The 20748-nt window shown below is 38.1% G+C and overlaps 1 protein-coding gene across 2 annotated transcripts in view; it reads left to right on the top strand.

Annotated features, from left to right (window-relative positions):
* LOC148889685 (VPS10 domain-containing receptor SorCS1-like) overlaps positions 1-20748 on the top strand; it is a 116646-nt gene that overhangs the window by 52921 nt on the left and 42977 nt on the right. For both annotated transcript variants that reach the window (XM_089011884.1, XM_089011883.1), the window contains 3 exons: positions 15459-15526; positions 16995-17094; positions 18493-18651. In XM_089011884.1, the coding sequence (XP_088868010.1) occupies positions 15468-15526; positions 16995-17094; positions 18493-18651 (318 nt within the window). In that variant the 5' untranslated portion in view covers positions 15459-15467. The remainder of the gene's footprint in view (positions 1-15458; positions 15527-16994; positions 17095-18492; positions 18652-20748) is intronic.

The raw sequence follows: 20748 nt of genomic DNA, 5'->3' as shown, positions 1-20748 counted from the left end.
TGACCTTTGTGATGGTCGTTGATGGCTTGATGGAATGGAGTGGCCGGTTTCATCAGCGAGGAACGTAGCCTTCTTCGTTCACCATCTTGAGAAATGATCCCTTGTAGGTGCTTTCTCTGCAATAATTTTACCTAGTTCTTCATCAATTGTGTTCTGTTTAGCTGGGCTGACAGCTTTTTGCATCAAGTGTACAGATGGCTTGTGCGGGTTATTTGTGGAGCCTGATTGATGGGATTTTTTTAACCTTGCAGTCTGCACTGTGCCTTTGAAGTATCAAAGTTCAAATCCATTTTATCGTCTGCCTGTCTCTTTAATGTTTAAACCACCTCCCCTCACTGCTGCGTTCTTGACCAATCACGTGGCTTTGACCGAAGACTGGGGGTGGGGAATAGAGGACCAAAACAAGCTGGCTGCCATTTTCTTGTTGCTCGTTCACGAATGACACATCACTCATTGTGGCAGCTCTGTGTGTTTCCCAAAAAATAGTTTGTTTGCCAAGGTAAAATGTTCATAAATTTAGCTTTCGGAAACCGAAAAGTTCGGAGACCAAGGGGTTCGTAAACCAAGGTATCACCGTACGGGGAATGCGTGGAGGTGGCGTTCTGGCGCAGCCTTAAGCTGAAATGATTGAGCGGCAGCAGCCGCATTTCATTGCTTCTCTTGCCAAAAGGCTCATTCTCATCTGTCTCAATATTGAGCTGCTCTCAAGAAGCTTGTGGCTTCTTAAAAAACTTTCATGTCTGCGTAGTTTGATGGGTTTATCCATCTTTTAGCAATCCTTATCACGGGGGTTAAAAAAAAAAGTCTTTTTGCTTGCCCTCGAGCAGCCCCGAAGAAACCTTTTGGCCAGATTTTAATAAGATGCCTTCATCTAACCCGCCTTTAAACATTCAGGTCTAGTTCTGCTCTTCAATTAACGTGCTGAATTTTAAAATGGTCTGTTTTTGAACCCGTCTCGCCGACTTCCTTCTCATCGCGGCTTGTCTTCTTGTTTCGTGATGGATGGAGTGTCACAAAGTGTAACGCAAATACGGCTGAGGATCTTAATCTTTTTCTTTAGGGCCAACCAGATGCATTTTTAATGCCCCTCAGGCCATTTCCCATTTGTCAAATTTGGTCTGATAGTCAGTTTGTTGCCGTTTTCATCATCAAAAGCTACCAAGTCGCCCACATGTTTGGAATTTTTACCAACCCTCTGTAAGGGATTTGTTTTTTTTTTTTTTAGCATAAGTACTAACACTTTATAGAAGGGGTGTTAAACATGCGGCCCGCGGGCCGGAATCAAGCCCATAGTATAATTTAAAAGTGGAAAAAGAGCACAAACGACACGGAATTCATATTTTAATGAAGTGCAATTTAAAGGACAACCGACACCATTTTTTGTTTCCTAACTGACATCAGAAAAACGTTATATAGCATCTAAAATACCCAAAACACACAGGCTGATATTTTTAGTCAAATGCAAAACAGCAATAAAAATGACTTAGTGTCCCAAAACTACTTCAAAATAACCTCGGAGATGGTGAGTTTCAGAAGGTCCCGCCCCCTTGTTCATGACGTCACGCCAGGACGTCTTGCCTTGCTCGAGAATCAAAACAATGGCTTCAGATTCGGAGAAGATGCTTTCTTGTTACTCATCCAGTTATGAATATGATTCAAATAGTTCTGAAGAGGAAAGCATACATGTTTGCAATCGATTAAAGAAGTAATTCCGTGTCATTTTGAGGCATCTGGGTGAAATGTAGCATCCCAGAAAATGCACAAGATGGCACCAAAGCTCCGTTGGAAATGGGCTGATTTGTCAGCTGGGAATTTGTGTCAACTAGTATCAAATAGTAGTCTTGCTGCAACACACAACGATTCACCATCGCGTTATTCATGTGTTTTCATTCTAATTTCGCCATCAACACGAAGTTTTCAGACCAAACAAAGTACCCAAAATGCATTGTGTGTCGCTTTCTCGGTCAGGGGCGTTCCTTCAGTGACGTAACGTCAGGAATTGTCACCAACTCAAAAACAGGACTTCCTGAATATTCAGTGCAAGTCTTAAAATGTAAAATATAGCTGTATGTGGTGGAATCTTTGTAAAATCCGCTCAGTCAAAGTCATTTGAATTGATTTTACAAATTATGGACACAACTTGTCCGGAGGTGTCGGTTGTCCTCTAAGCGATCGATTAACATGGCGACGCAACAAAGCTATTGTCCAATGAGGATGAATGATCACTTCAATGGTTAGTGGAAGGCAATGGGGGGGGGGGGGGTTGTTAGAGTGGATGCAAATGTCATGCAGCAGTTTAGCCCAATGCTTACCCCACGCACGTAACCAACATTTGACTCTTGAGGAACATGCCTGAGAGGATGTCGAAAACCAATCAGCTGGGTCGGATGATGTATGCCGGCGCGTGAACTTTAGTCTTACATCATTCCAGGGAAGCCAACTTGGAAGGTAATGAGGACTGACACGGAGGAGAGTGACACTTTGCAAGTAGAGGAAGAGGCGGAAGACGACCGCGCGTTTGCAGTCAAACATGGCGTGTTCTTCGGAAGCCTTTGCTAGTTTCAGGGCCAGTTCACACATTTGTTTCAAGTAGCGTATTTTCCGGTGTATAAGGCGCACCCAAAAGCCTTGATTTTCTTCCAAAGATGATCCTGCGCCTTATAAGTGGAAAAAGTTTGAAAATACATAATTTGTTGGGTGTGCGCCTTATACTCCGGGGCACCTTATACATGAGAAAATACGGTACCTCATAATAATAATAATAATAATAATAATAATAATAATAATAATTTCACTTTAGAGTCACATTTTTGTGCGGGTGAGCAGCGGCAGCCGCTCGCGCCAGCGTCCACTCAACCTGGAATTCACTGAAATAGATAGACAGCTAGTGAGCTAATAGAATTAATAATACCAATAATAATACATTTCATTCATAAGCACCTTTCAAAACTCTCAAGGTCACTTTACAGTCACAAGATACGTTTTTTCTGTGGGTGAGCAGTGGCAGCCACTCGCGCCAGCCTCCACTCAACCCAGAATTCAGTCAAATAGATAGAAAGCTAGCAAGCTAGCTAATTTAAATAATAATAACAATAATACTTTTTATTTATAAGCGCCTTTCAAAACTCTCAAGGTCACAGTATAGTTTTTTCTGTGGGTGAGCAGTGGCAGCCACTTGTGCCAGCGTCCACTCAACCCGGAATTCATTCAAATAGATAGAAAGCTAGCTAGCTAATAGAAATAATAATACCAATAATAATACATTTAATTTATAAGTGCCTTTCAAAATCCGCGAGGTCACCTTATAGTCACAGGATAGGTTTTTCTTTGGGTGAGCAGCGGCAGCCACTTGCGCCAGCGTCCACTCAACCCATAATTCAGTCAAATAGATAGAAAGCTAGCAAGCTAGCTAATTTAAATAATAATAACAAAAATACTTTTTATTTATAAGGCCTTTCAAAACTCTCAAACTGTAGTTTTTTCTGTGGGTGAGCAGTGGCAGCCACTGTGCCAACTCAACCCAGAAAGTCAAATGATAGAGTACTAGCAAATAGAAATTAATACCAACAAGATTACATCAAATTTATAAGTACAGTTTCAAAATCCGCGAGTCACCTGTACAAAGGTTTTTCTTTGGGTGAGCAGCGGCAGCCACTCGCGCCAGCGTTCACTCAACCCATAAGTAACTCAAATGGATAGAGAGCTAACTGGTGTTGAAGTCAAGGCCCGGGGGCCAAATGTGCACAAAATCATTTTATTCGGCCAACGGAAGCAAATCAAATGTGTATAATTCCATGATGCTTGCTAAAGTCCAAAGAAAAAAATTCTAATCTTACCATATAAACCACAATCACAGACATTTTTGACTTTAAAATGACTAAATTAACCTCAAACTAACGATTCCGAACCATAATTTCCAACATTCTCGTCATTTTACAAAACTGGTGTCATAGTGAAGGCCTGGGGGCCAAATCTAGCCCAGCACATTATTTTATTCGGCCCGCGAAAGCAAATCGAGCATGTCAAATTCCGTGATGCTTGCCAACCAAATTTTCAAATTGTCCCATGTAAACCACAATAACAGTCGTTATTTTTTTACTTCAAATTGGAAAACTGGTTATTCGATCATTTATTGTGCGCTCTCTGTGTAATATGTGGAGGGGATGAAACATTCTAATGGCTTGTCCAAATTCATAACAGCCCCCTGAGAGTAAACCGTATCTACACCGTGGCCTGCGGCAAAAAAAAAAGGAGTTTTACAGCATTGATTGACTGGACTGGAGAATCGCCTAGCTTTTTTTTTTTTTGTTGACTGGCAAAAAACTACAACCATAATAATCATCACGGTAACAGTATGCAAATAATGTGCAAAAAAAAACAGATTGAATTTTAGGGAAACTAATTTAGTGGCAATGTAACGGAATATAAAATAGACGGCAAGGCTTGGGTGCCTTAAGTTATTTCTGCTCCTCCTTGCAGCTCCTTCCTTGAGACAGCAATGCGCATAAAGCTTTATTGATACAGTGACAACGTGACGCAGGGCGGCTCTCTGCTTTCGACAAAAAAAAAAATAGTACGTACGGAATATGATTAGTGCTTAACATATGCACTGTTAAGTAGATTTAGAGCACAATAAAGCGCAGGGGGGGGGGGGGGGGTAATAAAAATGTCTCAGCGGCACGCCGAGAATCTTTGTACGGAAATGTTCCTTGCAAGAAACGAAAAAAGAAAGATGTCTTTTTTTTCATTCCCATTATCCAATTAATTGTAATATCCCAGCATGCTAATAGCAGCGCCGCAACATCACCAGGCGAGCCCGTTATTATCCAAGTGCCTTAATAATAATAATAATAATAATAATAATAATAATAGTAATAATAATAATAATAATAATAATAATAATAATAATTGAAAAAGTCCTTATTAATGAAGGAGGAATCAAGTAAAAACAAAAAAGGTTCTTTAAAATGTTTAAAAATGTTCGTATGGCTAATTGCCGCAATAATAAATAATAATAATAATAATAATAATAATAATAATAATAATAATTGATGAAGTCATTATTAATGAAGCAGGAATCAAGTAAAAACAAAAATGGTTCTATAAGATGTTTAAAAATGTTCGTATAGCGAATTGCTCCAACAATAATAATAATAATAATAATAATAATAATAATAATAATAATAATAATAATAATAATAATAATAATAATAATAATGATAACGATAATGATAATACTTTTCATTTATAAGCACCTTTCAAAACTCTCAAGGTCACTTTACAGTCTTAGGATAAGTTTTTCTGAGTGAGGTGGTGAGCAGCGGCAGCCACACGCGCCGGGGTTCACTCAACCCATCAGTAACTCAAATAGATAGAATGCTATCTAGCTAGCTAATAGATAATAATAATAATAATAGTAATAATACACTTCATTCATAAGCACCTTTCAAAATTATTCAAGGTCACTTTACAGTCACAGGATACAGTCGCTGATAGCTACCTAGCCAGCTACATAGCTAGAGCGCTTATAAATTAAATGTATAATATTATTATTATTATTATTATTATTATTATTATTTGCTATTTAGCTGGCTAGCTATATATTTCCCTAGCTGGCTCTCTATTTACTATCTAGCTGGCTATCTAGCTTGCTATTAGCTATCTATTAGCTGCCGAGCTAGCTTGGCGCAATAAGGCAAACAATTGACATGGTTTACAGTCCAAAGAAAAGTATCATTTTGCTAGCTATTTGCTATCTATTAGCTTTGGCTGGCTGGCTAGCTACCTAGCTGGCTAGCTATCTATTCACTATCGAGCTAGGCATCTTTTGGCTATCGATTTGGCTAGCTAGCTAGCTTTCTATCTATTTGAATTACTTCCAGGTTGAATGAGCGCTGGCGCGTGTGGCTGCCGCTGCTCACCCGCAGAAAAACTGATCCTGTGACTGTAAAGTGACCTTGAGAGTTTTGATAGGCGCTTATAAATTAAATGTATTATTATTATTATTATTATTATTATTATAGATAGCTAGCCAGCCTGCTAGAAGTTAATAGATAGCTAATAGATATCAAATAGATCGCTAGGTAGCTAGCTTGATAGCTAGCTAGACCGTCATAAGTCTTTAGGTGGGAGATGATCCATAGGTTCCCCCTAGTTAATTCTTAATCAACTTCTTACTATTTAATTCTTACTATTTAATGATAGCTACACGCTAGGATCCGCTTCGTATTGAATAAAAAAAAGCGAGTCTTTTCAGGAAAAGCGGCGGTCGGTCAAGTTGGGCGCTTGCAAAGCCACCGCGCCTCCCTGCGGCGAGATTCCCGAGTGTGGCTCGCCGTCCTGCGGCGTTGTGTTGTTTATTGGCAAGCTGTGTTTCCCCTCGAGGGGTCTTTCGCTTCGACGCCGAAGGCTCAGCAGAAAAAAAATCCATGAAATCAGGTTCGGATGATTTTGACTAGCGCCTCGTATAATGAGGGTGCAACGTTGTACTGCAGTGTTGAACTCTGCGCGGTCGGAATCAAACTCCTGCTTTTGGATACGTGACTGATTTGAATAATAGTCGATTGTTTAGTTCTTATTTGAGCCAACTTGCGTACAGTGATGCCTGATGTTATTGTACTTTCTGCAAACATACAATTGAATAGAATTTAAAAAAACATTTTAAAGGACAACCAACGTCCATAATTTGTAAAATTTCTTCAAATGACTTCTACTGAGCATATTTTACAGAGATTCCACCACCTATAGATTTTTACCTTTTAAGATTCACGCTGAATATTCAGGAAGTCTTGCTTTTGAGTTGGTGACGAGTCCGTACGTGACGTCACTAAAGGACCACCCCTGACCGTAAAAAAAAAAGCATTGTAGTGGTCCTTCCATCACGTCAATGTATTTTGCTGTACTTGTTTGGTCTGGGGACTTCGTGTTGCACCCAAAAGACTCCAGAAGCGGGCGTCCAAGCGCCATATAAGGAATTTATCAGCCTGTGGAAACGGCGGTGGCCACAGGAGGTCGCCATTTTGTGCCTCTTTTTTTGGGTGAGAGATTTTCCCCCCAATGTTGCCTCAAAATGGCAGAAATAATTTTTTTTAATGGATTGCAAACATGTATGCTTTCCTCCTCAGAACTATTTGAAACATATTCATAACTGGATGTGTAACAAGAAAGCATATTCTCCGAATCTGAAGCCATTGTTTTGATTCACTAGCAATGCAAGACGTCTTGGCGTGATGTCACGAAATGGGGGCGGGACTTTCTGAAAATGCCCAATTCGCAGCTCAATTTTTTTTGTGCAGATTTTGGACACTAAATCATTTTTATTGGTGTTTTGCATTTGACTAAAAATATCATACTGCGTGTTTTGGGTATTTTAGATGCTATAAAACGTTTTTCTGGTGTCAATTAAAAAAACAAAAAAGTTACGTCAGTTGTCCTTTAAGGCTTATTTAAAAAAAAATGTTTTATAGAGACCTGGAATTGGATTAATCTTATTTTTTTATATATCCGGGTGATTGACAGTTTACCGTACTGATGATAGTTTTACTTCAAACTGAGGTAATGACGTTCATCAGCACCTTAACTAAATCCGCCCCCCCCCCCCCCCCCAGGATCTAGACGCAACCCATTTTGCATGCAGCCATTTCCACCAAGCTGACTTTGCAAACGTATTTTTTATTTATTTATTTCTATATATATATTTCGTATGCGCAGTGGGCAGCGCTCGACAGTTTGGGTTGTCCAATCTGGCCCCAATTGATCAAGCCTCCCTGGAGCAGGATAAAGTCTCCACGCTCAGCCGGGTTGCTTCATCAACTCGCCGAGGTCCTCATTTGGAGGCGAGAAGCAAGCAGTTTCGGGTGACTTCTCAAGCATGTTTGCGTTCGATGGGAGGGGGGGGGGGGGGGGGGGATCTGCTGCCCGTCGCTTCATTCGCCCGCTGAAGGCAGACTATCAGTCACAAGCAGCTGGAGTAGCGTGCGGACTTCTTGTCTTGTTGCTTATTATCGTCTTTGTGGGTAAGATCTACTGTGTGTGGTTAGTCATGTAAGCTCCGCAACAGTGATTGGAATTCATTTTATTGCCGTTAACTAAACAAAAAAAAGAACGAGTGAGTTGAACATTAAAGGACAACCGACACGGAGTTGTGTCCATAATTTGTAAAATCGCTTCAAATGACTTCTACTGAGCGTATTTTACAAAGATTCCACGGCATAGAGCTATATTTTACGCTGACGCCATTTTTTTGTTTCCTAACTGACATCAGAAAAACGTTTTATAGTACAGTAAAGTCTCGTTATATCGATATTCGAGGGAGTCCGAAAAAATATCGATATAACCGGGACTATCGATATATCCGACCCTGTTTGCATGTAATTTTCTCCGTGCGTGCATAGAAATAGTATCGATATAACCGGGACTATCGATATATCCGATATCGATATAACGAGACTTTACTGTATCTAAAATACCCAAAACGCGCAGGCTAATATTTTTAGGCAAATGCGAAACGGCAATAAAAATGAGTTAAAGTGTCCCAAAACTACTTCAAAATGACCTCGGAGATGCCGAGTTTCAGGAGGTCCCGCCCCCTTGTTCGTGATGTCACCCCAACACGTCTTACCTTGCTTTAGAATCAAAACAATGGCTTCAGATTCGGAGAAGATGCTTTGTTGTTACTCATCCAGTTATGAATATGATTCAAATAGTTCTGAAGAGGAAAGCATACAAGTTTGCAATCGATTAAAGAAGTACTTGCGTATCATTTTGAGGCAACATTGGGGGGAAATGGATCACCAAAAAAAGAGGCAGAAAATGGCGACCAAGCTCCGTGTGAGGAATTAATCAGCCCGTTTCCACAGGCTGATAAATTCCTTACATGGAGCTTTGTCGCCCTCTTCTGCCTCTTTTTGGTGCAACATGACGTTTTCAGACCAAACATGTACAGCAAAATGCATTGACGTGATGGCAGGACTGCTATAATGTGTCCTTTTTTCGGTCAGGGGCGTTCCTTCAGTGACGTAACGTACGGACTCGTCACCAACTCAAAAACAAGACTTCCTGAATATTCAATATTCAATATTAAAACATAAAATATAGCTATATGCTGTGGAATGTTTTGTAAAATACGCTCAGTAGAAGTCATTTGAAGTGATTTTACACATTATGGACACAACTTGATCGGAGGTGTCGGTTGTCCTTTGATGCTAACAAATAATGGCAATTGCCTTTGACATGCTAACATTAGCATAAATCATGACAGTTTTACAACTCCTCAAGTTTTAATCAAGTACATGCACTATTTTATTTATTATTTAGGTGTTAGAACAAGTTAAACAACCCTTGTATAACAAAAAAAAAAACACACAGATGGTGTCAGGCTTTAATGTAGAAGATATATTGCACATAAAAATATCAATAAAAATGTCTTGCGTTTAATTGTAATTTACAACTTGATTATGAAACCTCTTTGCATGTTTGGGAGTCACCGTGTGAGAGCCGCTTCACCCACCTCAGCTTTTTTTTTTTATTACGGTATCAATAGTTTATTTTCCACATTGCGACATTGAAGAGTGGCTTCATAATTCATGATTGTGCTGACCTGCTGAAAAAAAATCACAAATAAAAAATGAACAGAGCAGCGCGGGTGAGATGAAAAGAGTGTTAATAAAGTGCACAGGATGTTCATTTTCATAGCGATAATTATTAACTAATTGGCTAGCATTCCCGAATTTCTTCTGGTTTTGGTTTTTTCTTGCGGGTGGTGCTGATAAAGCGCTGGTCAGACCTCTGGCAATGTTTTTTTTTTCCCGTTCCACAAGGGTGCAGCATTTGTCTTTCGTCCATGTTAGCGCTTTGGTACAGCTTCAGCTGTTGTTAAAGCCTGGCGAGAATCATGTGCACGTCCCTGATCCACTGCTGAAAAGGACGCTTTGATTATCTCTTTCATCTAGAACTGCTTCATGTCATAAAGAGGGTATAGAAAGTGCTGAAGAATGAATGACTCTCTGTGTGTTTGTGTTGTCGTATTATTTGTTATTTAGTTTTTTTTACTTTATGTAACTTCCAGGTTGAGTGCTGGCGCGTGTGGTTGCCGCTGCTCACCCGCAGAAAAAAAAATCCCGTGACTGTAAAGTGTCCTTGAAAGTTTTTAAAGGTGCTTTTAAATGAAATGTATTATTATTATTATAAATCACTGTATGAATCAATATGTATGTATTGTATTTTGTACATCCGCCCCCATTTCAAGCTCAGATAACTGCAGACGTATATAACTTAGGAATTAACTCTTTTTTTCTGATGAAAGTAACAAGTCTAAGTTTTCTTCCATTGCATTTAATGCTTATGTAGTCCTAAAATTAAATTTTCTGTGGGTCCTGCAAGTTGTGTGATTTTTTTTTTTTTTTTTTCTTGCGGATGGTGCTGATGAAGCGCTGGTCAGACCTCTGGAAATGTTTTTCCCTTCCACAAGGGGGCAGAATTTGCCTTTTGTCCATGTTAGCACTTTGTTACGGGTTCAGCTGTTGTTAAAACAACATATAAATCAATATGCATGATTTGTATTTTGTACATTCGCCCCCATTTCAAGCTCAGATAACTCCAGACCCATATTATTTAGGGATTAATTCTTTTTTTTCTGATGAAAAAAGATAGTCTCGGTTTTCTTACGCTGTTTTTAATGTTTATGTAGTCCTAAAACATTGTAATTGTCCTGGAATTCCAGTGAAAATGACGAAAACCCAGGATGATCTTTTAATGTTCTAGTTTTAGTGTTTAATATCTTCCAGGAATCATTTAGTTTAAATCATCATCGTGTCAAAACTCTCCAAATTTAATTAAACAAAGCTGGCTTGCTTTAACGACGGTTCAATACAGGATTGATCTTGTCAAAGTCTGTCCTCGGCTTTGATAATTGATATTCCAGCACTTTACCTTTTGTCAATATGCTCTGCGATTTTTATAGCTGGATCTTACACAATTGTCTTCTAGGGGGTTCGCTATCACAAACTCGGCCAATCAGGTGACAGAAAGTCGACTGGACGTTTTATAATAATAATACATTTCATTTATAAGCTCCTTTCAAAACTCTCAAGGTCACTTTACAGTCATAGGATAAGTTTTTCTGTGGGTGGGCAGCGGCAACCACACGCGCCAGCGTACAGTCAACCCAGAATTAAATCAAATAGATAGAAAGCTAGCTGTAGTGTAGTGAATAAATAGCTAAGAGATAGCCAGATAGCCAACAGCCAGCCACCTAGACAGCTAATAACTAGCTAGCTAGTTAATGGATATATAATGGATAATGGATAATAATAATACTAATACTACTACTACTACTACTACGACTACTACTACTACTACTACTAATAATAATAATACATTTTATTTATAAGCACCTTTCAAAACTCTGAAGGTAACTTTTTAGTCATAGGAGAAGTTTTTCTGTGGGTGAGCAGTGGCAGCCACACACGCCAGCGTGACAGCTATACAACTAGCTGTATAACTAATAGCCAGCCATATAGCTAACTAGCCAGTTAGCTAACAGGAAGCTAATAAATAGCAAATAATAATTATAATAATAATACATTTCATTTATAAGCGCATTTGATGCTGACCACCCAGTTGCTCCTTTTGTTGCATTATCAAGAGGGGTTAAGGTAGACAGAGTAAAGCGTATATGAGGGACAGTCAATTACCTCAATAAAATCAGGTCTAAGTTGTGGCACAGATGGTGTCTCGCACATTTTAGCGTATGTGTAAAATCGCTTAGCGTGTTACTATTGTCTTCTCAAGGATGTTTCCGCATCGACTCTTGATCAAAGTACAGTGATACCTCAGTTTACGAACTTAAGTGGTTCCCAAAAAGTTCATCTTCCAAACATTTATTTCCCATAAGAAACCCTTAAAATGAAAATAATCCGTTCCCAGGTCATCTTAAAACATATTTTTTTCTATGAAACAAATCTTAAAACTACACAAAATATACCTTATTTTATGTATAATAAATGTGCTATTGTAATGTAATTAAAGAAATAAACTGTACTGTATAATAAAGTCATTTTATTTACCTTTGTGATGGTAGTTGTCAACGGATGGTAGCAATGGTCGACTTAGCGTAATGGTACTTGGACAGCTAAATCACACAAATGCATGTTTTTCGATGATCTCCTTCTTCTGCTCGACCGTATTTTTCTTTTGTGTCCTCTTCGTCTTAACACTAGCCTGTGGTGGGGTCTTTTTCAGTCCCATTATAGCAAAAGTACTCCACTCGATAACAAACCGTGTTTGCACTCAAAGAAAGATAGTGTCGAAAACTAGTCCGCCAGCCACTGTGGCGCTGTGTGGTTTGCTTTGTTAGCCAAAAACTATTTCGTATGCCAAGATTATATTCTCAGAATGCGAAACGTTTGTAAACTAAAGCGTTCATAAACTGAGTTATCAATGTACTCATTCATTGCAAAAGTTTCACGTAACGGTATGCGGCAGTTCTCCGACGTGCCCATATGCAAACACGCATAACCCTAATAAATATTTGTCTTCATATTCCCGTCGTCAACGCCCTGCTCTGATTGCTTTCACGCAATCATCCGTCTGTTTAATTGCACTTGCTAAATGCCACGACACTTTTATTGATGCGCTAATTCCGTTCAAGGCAATTGCTGATAAGAGCCGATCGGTGACTGACTGGGAGTCATCACCAATTGTCACCGTCTTTGATTTCATTTGTCAAAAGGGCTTCATACCTTCAACAAAACACCCCTCCGCCGTAAATTGATAACTACGCTATTGCTACACCTTCATTCGGCGCGAATCATCTCTACGGGCTAATCCCTTTAAACCCACTATTAAGCCGCTATTCATTCCTGCATAATGACTGCAGTCGTCCGGGTTCTAGTTTACCCTCTGAGGTTTCAGCTTTTTTTTTTTTTTTTACAAAAGGATTAGATAGCGTACCATCTTTTTTTGCTTGCTTTTGGATGTTGAGTAATCCGTCGGATATGTTGATGATAGCGTACTTGAATGGGCGGCGCAGTCACGGGGTCGCCCGCGTGACAATATGACACCTTTTGTTGCAACGCAAAAGGGGGGGGTACAAAAATAAAGGAGCTTATAAATAAGACATGGCCGCCGTACCTTGTTATGTGTGCGTGGAAAGGGCTTCAAACACCTGCTTCTCTCGCAAACATCTACAAAGTGAATAATGCATCGAGGAGGTGGATGTTTTTAACGTTAAAACCCCTCCTACCCCTTGAAAGTTTCTGTATATGAGTGACATTTGGCTGAATGCAGAAAAATAAGCGAGACTCAGAGGATGGTTCAAACGATTCGTCCCCGTATGTGACATTTTTTTCCCCGATGAGTGTGACTTGTCCATGAGGGAGCAACACTGGGAGGATGTAAAGGGCATTTTATTGGAAGTGGGTTCTTACTGTTTTTGATGTGTCACTCCAAGCTTGGAAAAGATCCAAGCTGGAATTTTAATTGCTTGAAATCGAAACATTTCTTCAGCTTGTGTTTTTTTTTTTGTGGGATATAAATAATTCTACTTCTGATTTATACGTTCCTAAGACCTGTTGGGTTAAAAATAATGGAAATTGAATTAAAAATAATTTATTCCGTTCCATTTTGAGGCAACGTTGGGGGGAAATGTATCACCCAAAAAGAGGCAGAAAATGGCGTCCAAGCTCCTGTGATGAATTAATCAGCCCGTTTCCGCAGGCTGATAAATTCCTTCCATGGAGCTTGGTCGCCCCCTTCTGGTGGCTTTTTGGTGCAACACGAGGTTTTCAGACCAAACAACTACAGCAAAATACATTGACGTGATGGAAGGACTGCTACAATGTGTCTTTTTTTCGGTCAGGCGCGTTCCTTCAGTGACGTCACGTACGGACTCGTCACCAACTCAAAAACAAGACTTCCTGAATATTCAGCGCGAGTCTTAAAATGTAAAATATAGCTATATGTGGTGGAATCTTTGTAAAATACGCTCAGTACAAGTCATTTGAAGCTATTTTACAAATTATGGACACAACTTGTCCGGAGACGTCGGTTGTCCTTTAAAAGTTTCATGCTGTTTAATGCTGTTTAGTCAACATGTGTGACTCGAATACACAATTAAGGCAAAAATTAGTGCATCCAAAAGATAGGCTGCCAAATGAAAAACAAAGTATTGTAGTTTATTCAATACATTGTAAAAATGAAAATTGTAAAGAGCAATACATTGGGGAGACTAAAATTCTCAAAAAAAGACTTTATCAACATCGCAGGGATGATACTAGTGGGCCTCAATCGGCAGTACATATGCACCTCAAAGCTAGCAATATATACATATAGGTCAGTTTGTTTGGTTGATTTTTGTTTATTAATTCATTTATTCATTCATTTGTTTGCTCGTTCATTTATTTATATATATTCATTTATTCTTTTATTCATTTATTTATTTGTTTGTTCGCTCGTTCATTTCTTCATGTATTCATGTATTTATTTATTTATTTATTTATTTGTTCCAACATTCGTTTATTCATGTATTCATTTATTCATTTATTTATTCGTTCATTTATTCATTTATTTATTTAGTCATTTATTTATTCATTTCTTCGTTTATTCATTTATTTCATTTTTTGTTCGCTCGTTTATTTATTTATTTATTCATTCATTCATTTATTTATTCATTTATTTATTCATTCATTCATTTTTTGATTTATTCATTTATTTATTTGTTTGTTTCTTTCTTTATTTTATGTGTTTATTTTATGTATTTATTTTATGTGGTACGTCCGAAACTACCAGTAAGACTTGAATTTGCTGACGAAGCTTCTTGGATGGGAATAAAGGAATGAATCAATGAATAAATAAATAAATAAATAAATAAATAAATAAATAAATGAACGAGCGAACAAAAAAATGCAATAAATGAATAAACGAAGAAATGAATAAATAAATGAATAAATAATTGAATAAATACATAAATAAATGAATAAATGAACGAATAAATAAATGTATAGAAGTACAGATGACGGCTGAAGAAACCTTTTCATCCATTTCCTCCCGTGTTTCCCGCTAACGACTCACGGAGGGAAAGCAACTCTTCTCAAGTCACCGTGTTCAAAATCGCTCCTATCCGTGTTCCTACGGCCAAGAAGACAAAAAAAAAAAGTCCGAACATTCACCCCCCTTTTTTTTTTCCATATTAACACCATAAGTAATGAACAAGGGAATGGACAGCTTTACGCGGCTATAAAGTAAAAAGCTTGTGCATCCCGTGACAGGTTTTATGATAGCCTACTAGAAAAGATGTCCCTGAGATTTACGAAGCCTGGTGTCTGCGCCCGTTGAATTATGACGCCGTAGTCCTACCTGCATAAATATCTGACATTGGAGCGTGTCTTATTTCGACGGAAGAAGATTAGCTTGAAAGTAGGAATCCGCGCTAATGTAAATATGGATGCTGTATGTTCCAGGTGATCCTCATGTTGACCAAATACTACGACTTCAGCTCGGGTAGAGTGACGGAGAGTTCATTGTGGAGGTAAGATATGAAAATGGAGTTTAGAAGGAGAAGCATCGGATAAATGATGGGTTCGAAGTAACCCAATGTTGGGTCAAAGCTACTAAGAAATGTTTATGCTCATGGTGCATTCATTACCCATTCATCGAGCTTATAATAGATTTCTTTTTTTTCCACAGTTATTTTATTTCATTTTGACTCTTGTTTCGTTTTACATCGTTTATTTTAGTTTTTGGAACATTTATTCTTTTATTCTTGTATTCTTTTATTCGTTTATTCTTTTATTCTTTTATTCTTTTATTCTTTTATTCTTGTATTCTTTTATTCTTTTATTCATTCTTTTGTTTGTTTGTTTGTTTGGTTGATTCTTTGTTTATTCATTCATTTATTCATTTGTTTGTTCGTTCATTTATTTATTTAGATATTCGTTTATTCAGTTATTTGTTTGTTCGCTCGTTCATTTCTTCATTCATTTATTTATTTATTTATTTATTTATTCCAACATTCATTTATTCATGTATTCATGTATTCATTTATTTATTCGTTCATTCATTCATTTATTTATGTATTTATTCATTTCTTCGTTTATTCATTTATTGCATTTTTTGTTCGCTCGTTCATTTATTTATTTATTTATTCATTGATTCATTCCTTTATTTATTCATTTATTTATTCATTTATTTTTTCATTTATTCATTTATTTATTTGTTTCTTTCTTTCTTTCTTTATTTTATGTGTTTATTTATTCATTTCTTTCTTTCATGCATGCTTTTTATGTATTTATTTGTCCATTAATTAATTAATTTATATTTTTGTTTCTTTATTTAGTTTGTGTTTATTTTATGTGTTTATTTATTCATTTCTTTCTTTCTTGTTTTTTTTTAATTTATTTAGTTTTTGTCCATTGTGTGTGTTGTGTGTGTGTGCTTATTTATTCAATGTGTTTATCGATTATTTATTTTGTCATTTTGCCAAATGGCATCGTTTTCATGAGGCTTTTATTATTAGTTGGAGTTTTCATCGTTTTATTTATTTATTTATTTATTTATTTATTTATTTATTTATTTATTTATTTATTCGTTTATTTTTTCATTTTTATTTGTTCATTTATTCGTTTCATTTTCATTTCATTTTATTAACTATAAAACGTTTTTCTGATGTCAGTGAGGAAACAAAAAAGTGACGTGGGTTGTCCTTTAAAGTCAAGTATAAAAATATGGCCAGCGAGCCTCAACGGCAATAATACTACCAATCATCATCATGAGAAGTCATCCCCTGACGATGCATGCTACACGGGATATTCTTGTTTATTTTTGATAATTAAAGAAATCTCCATTCATCTAGCAAATTGCTTGCCGAATTCTGCTGTTGCAATTTTCCGCCTGCCTGACATTCTTAATGATAGCATCAGCATCCCAACCGCTAGGTGTTGCACTGCCCCCCACGCACCCCACCCCTATTTCATCCTATCCTCTTAATTGAATTTTAGATCCACCGATTACGGCAGCACGTACGAGAAACTTAATGAGAAAGTGGGGCCCAAGATCATCCTGAGCTACTTGTACGTCAGTCCCAACAACAAGCGCAAGGTAGGTCTGTGTAAGCTCTCAGTCGTACAGGATTGGTCCATCGATGAAAAGGTTTCTTCAGCCGTCATCTGGACTTCTTGGAAGGTGTCGGATGTCAAAAGGAAACAATAGGGAATGAAATCAAAAATGTGGACGATACTAAAATGAGAGGAGTAGCAGTTTTGCAGGAGTTTCTGAAAAACTACAAAGAGCCATTTGGCAACACAAAATTCCTACTTATTTCAAACCGATAGACACTTTAAGGCAAAAATTAGTGCATCCCAAAAGATAGGCTGCCAAATGAAAAACAAAATACAGTGATACCTTGGCTTACGAACTTACTTGGCTCCCAGACAGAGTGTGTAAGGTGAAAAGTGTGTATCCCAAAAAATAATTTCTCATAGGAAACCATTAAAATGACAATAATCCATTCCCAGGTCCCCAACAAACATACTTTTCTACTTTCTAATTTTCTAAGCCTTAAAATGACATAAAATATATATGTGTATATATTTTATATAAATAATATATATATAAATAATATATAAATAAATGTGCTATGGTATTATAATTAAGGAAATAAACTGTACTGTATATTAAAGTCGTTTTATTTACCTTTGTGATGGTCGTTGATGGCTTGATTGAATGGAGTGACCGGTTTCTTCAGCATTAAACACACGAATAACACTTCTTCATTCACCTTCTTGAGAAATGATACCTTGTAGGTGCTTTCTCTGCCATAATTTTATCTAGTTCCTCATCAATTGTGTTCTGTTTAGCTGCGTTGATAGCTTTTTGCATCAAGTGTACAGATGGCTTGTGCGGGTTATTTGTGCAGCCTGATTGATGGGATATTTTAACCTTGCAGTCTACACTCTGCCTTTGTACTATCAAAGTTGAAACTATCACTGTCGTCTGACTGTCTCTTTAATGTTTAAACCTCCTCCACTCACTGCCGCGTTCTTGACCAATCACGTGGCTTTAGGGAGCAGGGACTAATCATAGCAGACTCTGGCACCGCCACATCTGGACAGTAAGGATATATATATCGGGCCGAAACTGCCAGCAAAAGATTTTAGTTCGCTGACGAAGCCTCTTGGATAAGAAGCGAAACGTCCGACACCTTCAAAGAAGTACAGAGGACGGCTGAAGAAAGCTTTTCATCAAGCGCAAGGTAAGTTTTGCCGGTCTCCGTGTAGAGAGAGAAGACCAACACCGCCTGTCAGGGCTCATCATCACCGCGCGCTAGCTGCTATCATTTTCAGTGCAAAACAGCCCCGCGGGAGGCTGCGGCATGAGTGTGTGTATCTGCGTGGAGTGAGAAGAGCACACCGCGTTAGCGCAAGCGAGGCCCTCCGGCGCGGTTGCTGTCAGGTTGGGGCGTTGATCCCCGTCGTCGTCTTTCTCCTCTCATTTCAGATCATGCTCCTGACCGACCCGGAGGTGGAGAACAGCCTGCTCATTAGCCTTGACGAGGGGGCGTCCTATCAGAAACACAGCTTAGCCTTTGATATCCTCAGTCTTCTTTTCCACCCGGAGCAGGAAGATTGGATCCTGGCTTACAGCCACGACCAAAAGGTAACACCGAAAGCTGTCAGTTGAAAACCCCCCTCCTAAAAAAAAGGGAGATGAGGATTTAAAAAGAAAAAGCAGCGTTAACACAATCGTCGGATGGAAGCAAAAAAGGTGATGCTGATCGTGCACTCGTTAGTGCCACGTGAGATTTCAGTCAGATTTTACATCGGATGAGGAGAGCAGAGAGACGGGAGGGCCATGAGCCATGGCCGACCTCACTCATGAATTCATGAAAATTCACTTCAATCCCGCCCCTCAATTCTTTTTTATTAATTTGTATTAATTTAAAAAAATATATTACAGTATGTGTAGTAAATAGATAGCTACTTAGCTGGCTAAATAGCTACTTATCTAGAAAGATAGCTAGATAGCCCGCCAGATAGCTAGCTAGCTAGACAGACAGATAGACAGATGGATGGATGGAAGCAAATAAGTACATAAATAAAAAGCCAATAAGTACATAAATAAATACACAAAGAAATAAACAAATACACATACAAATAAATAAACACAAAAATAAATATATATATAAATAAAAACACAAGCAAATAAATAAATAAATGAATAAATACACAAGCAAAGAAATAAATACACAAACAAATACATTAAATAAATACACAAACAAATTAATAAACACACAAACACACAAATAAACAAAGAAATAGATAAATGGATAAATAAATAAACAAATAAATAAATAACGACCTCAAGAAATAAATACACAAATAATAATTACAAAAATAAATACAAAGCGTTGCCTTTAGATCATTCGCTTCATGCTAATCATACTTGAACTGAAATCATGCGGGAATGTCACATTACGGCCTTCCAATAATAATAATACATGACATTTTAAGACTCCCGCTGAATATTCAAGAAGTCTTGTTTTCAAGTTGATGACGATGACCATTTCCAACGGAGCTTGGGCGCCATCTTGTGCATTTTCTGGGACGATACATTGGAGTCCAGATGTCTCGAATTGATACGGAACGACTTTCATCGATTGCAAACATGTATGCTTTCCTCTTCAGAACTATTTGAATCATATTCATAACTGGATGAGTAACAAGAAAGCATATTCTCCAAATCTGAAGCCATTGTTTTGATTCAAGAGTAAGGCAAGACATTCTGGCGTGATGTTTTGTGTATTTTGTGTATTTTTGTATGTGTTTTGGCTATTTTAGATGCTATAAAACGTTTTTTTTTTTTTAATCAAAAAATGGTGTCGGTTGTCCTTTAAAAGGTAACCAACTGGTGACATCACAGACAACACCAACTCGAACGAGGCTACCAAACTGTGACCTGGCGAAAGATGACAGGTGGTATCGACGCAGGCGCGCGCACACTAACGCGCACACACAAACGCGCACTGCCTTCATTAGTTTGGGAGAAACCCGCTGTCTGCTCCGCTCAACGTTGTAGACATCAAACTTCACCCCCCCCGTCTCACCGTATAGCACCACTTGATATCAAGAGAGCCAAGCAGACGAGGTGCGAGAAGTGAGATAAATGGTGCGGTGAGAAGATGAAAGCCTCGTGGACAAACCATCCACCTCCCCAATAAAGATGCACTGGACAAGTTTGCCCCGCGGTCATTCCGTATGTCTTTGTAAAGAGCAATTTCAAGCCTTTCTTTCATCACTCCCGCGGCGCCATTACTCTCGGATTGCTTTCATTTTCCATTTATTGATTGTCTTGTCTTTTTAAAAGTTGCAAGTGGCGAGATGAGACAAAAAAATGATGTGGATCCTGCTAAGAGCGTTTTTGGCGCTAACAGGCCAACTGTCTGAATAGTTAAACGGGTCCTTTCACACTCCCCTTTGGTTAGCTTTTTTTTTTTAGCCAGAAAGCCGTCTGACCTTCATCTGAGCCGCATGGCAAATGAACCAATTAGATGTGTCCCTTTAGCATCGTTGCGATGATGTAACCGCATGGTAAGTGTCAGAGCCGTAATTTTCCAAGCATATGTTCACTTCACTTAGGATCTACTGAAGAAGCATTATTTCCTCTTGTGGGGTCGTGACATATAATGGAATATTCATCTTTGTTGACCTCCGCAGAGGAAGAGGGTGCTAAATTAGTCCTCTTTAAATAGACAAT

The sequence above is a fragment of the Hippocampus bargibanti genome, linkage group LG13 (assembly GCF_051943395.1).
Source record: "Hippocampus bargibanti isolate YZ-2025 linkage group LG13, ASM5194339v1, whole genome shotgun sequence".
NCBI classification, from domain to species: domain Eukaryota; kingdom Metazoa; phylum Chordata; class Actinopteri; order Syngnathiformes; family Syngnathidae; genus Hippocampus; species Hippocampus bargibanti.
This window is presented reverse-complemented; position numbering and strand designations above follow the sequence as displayed.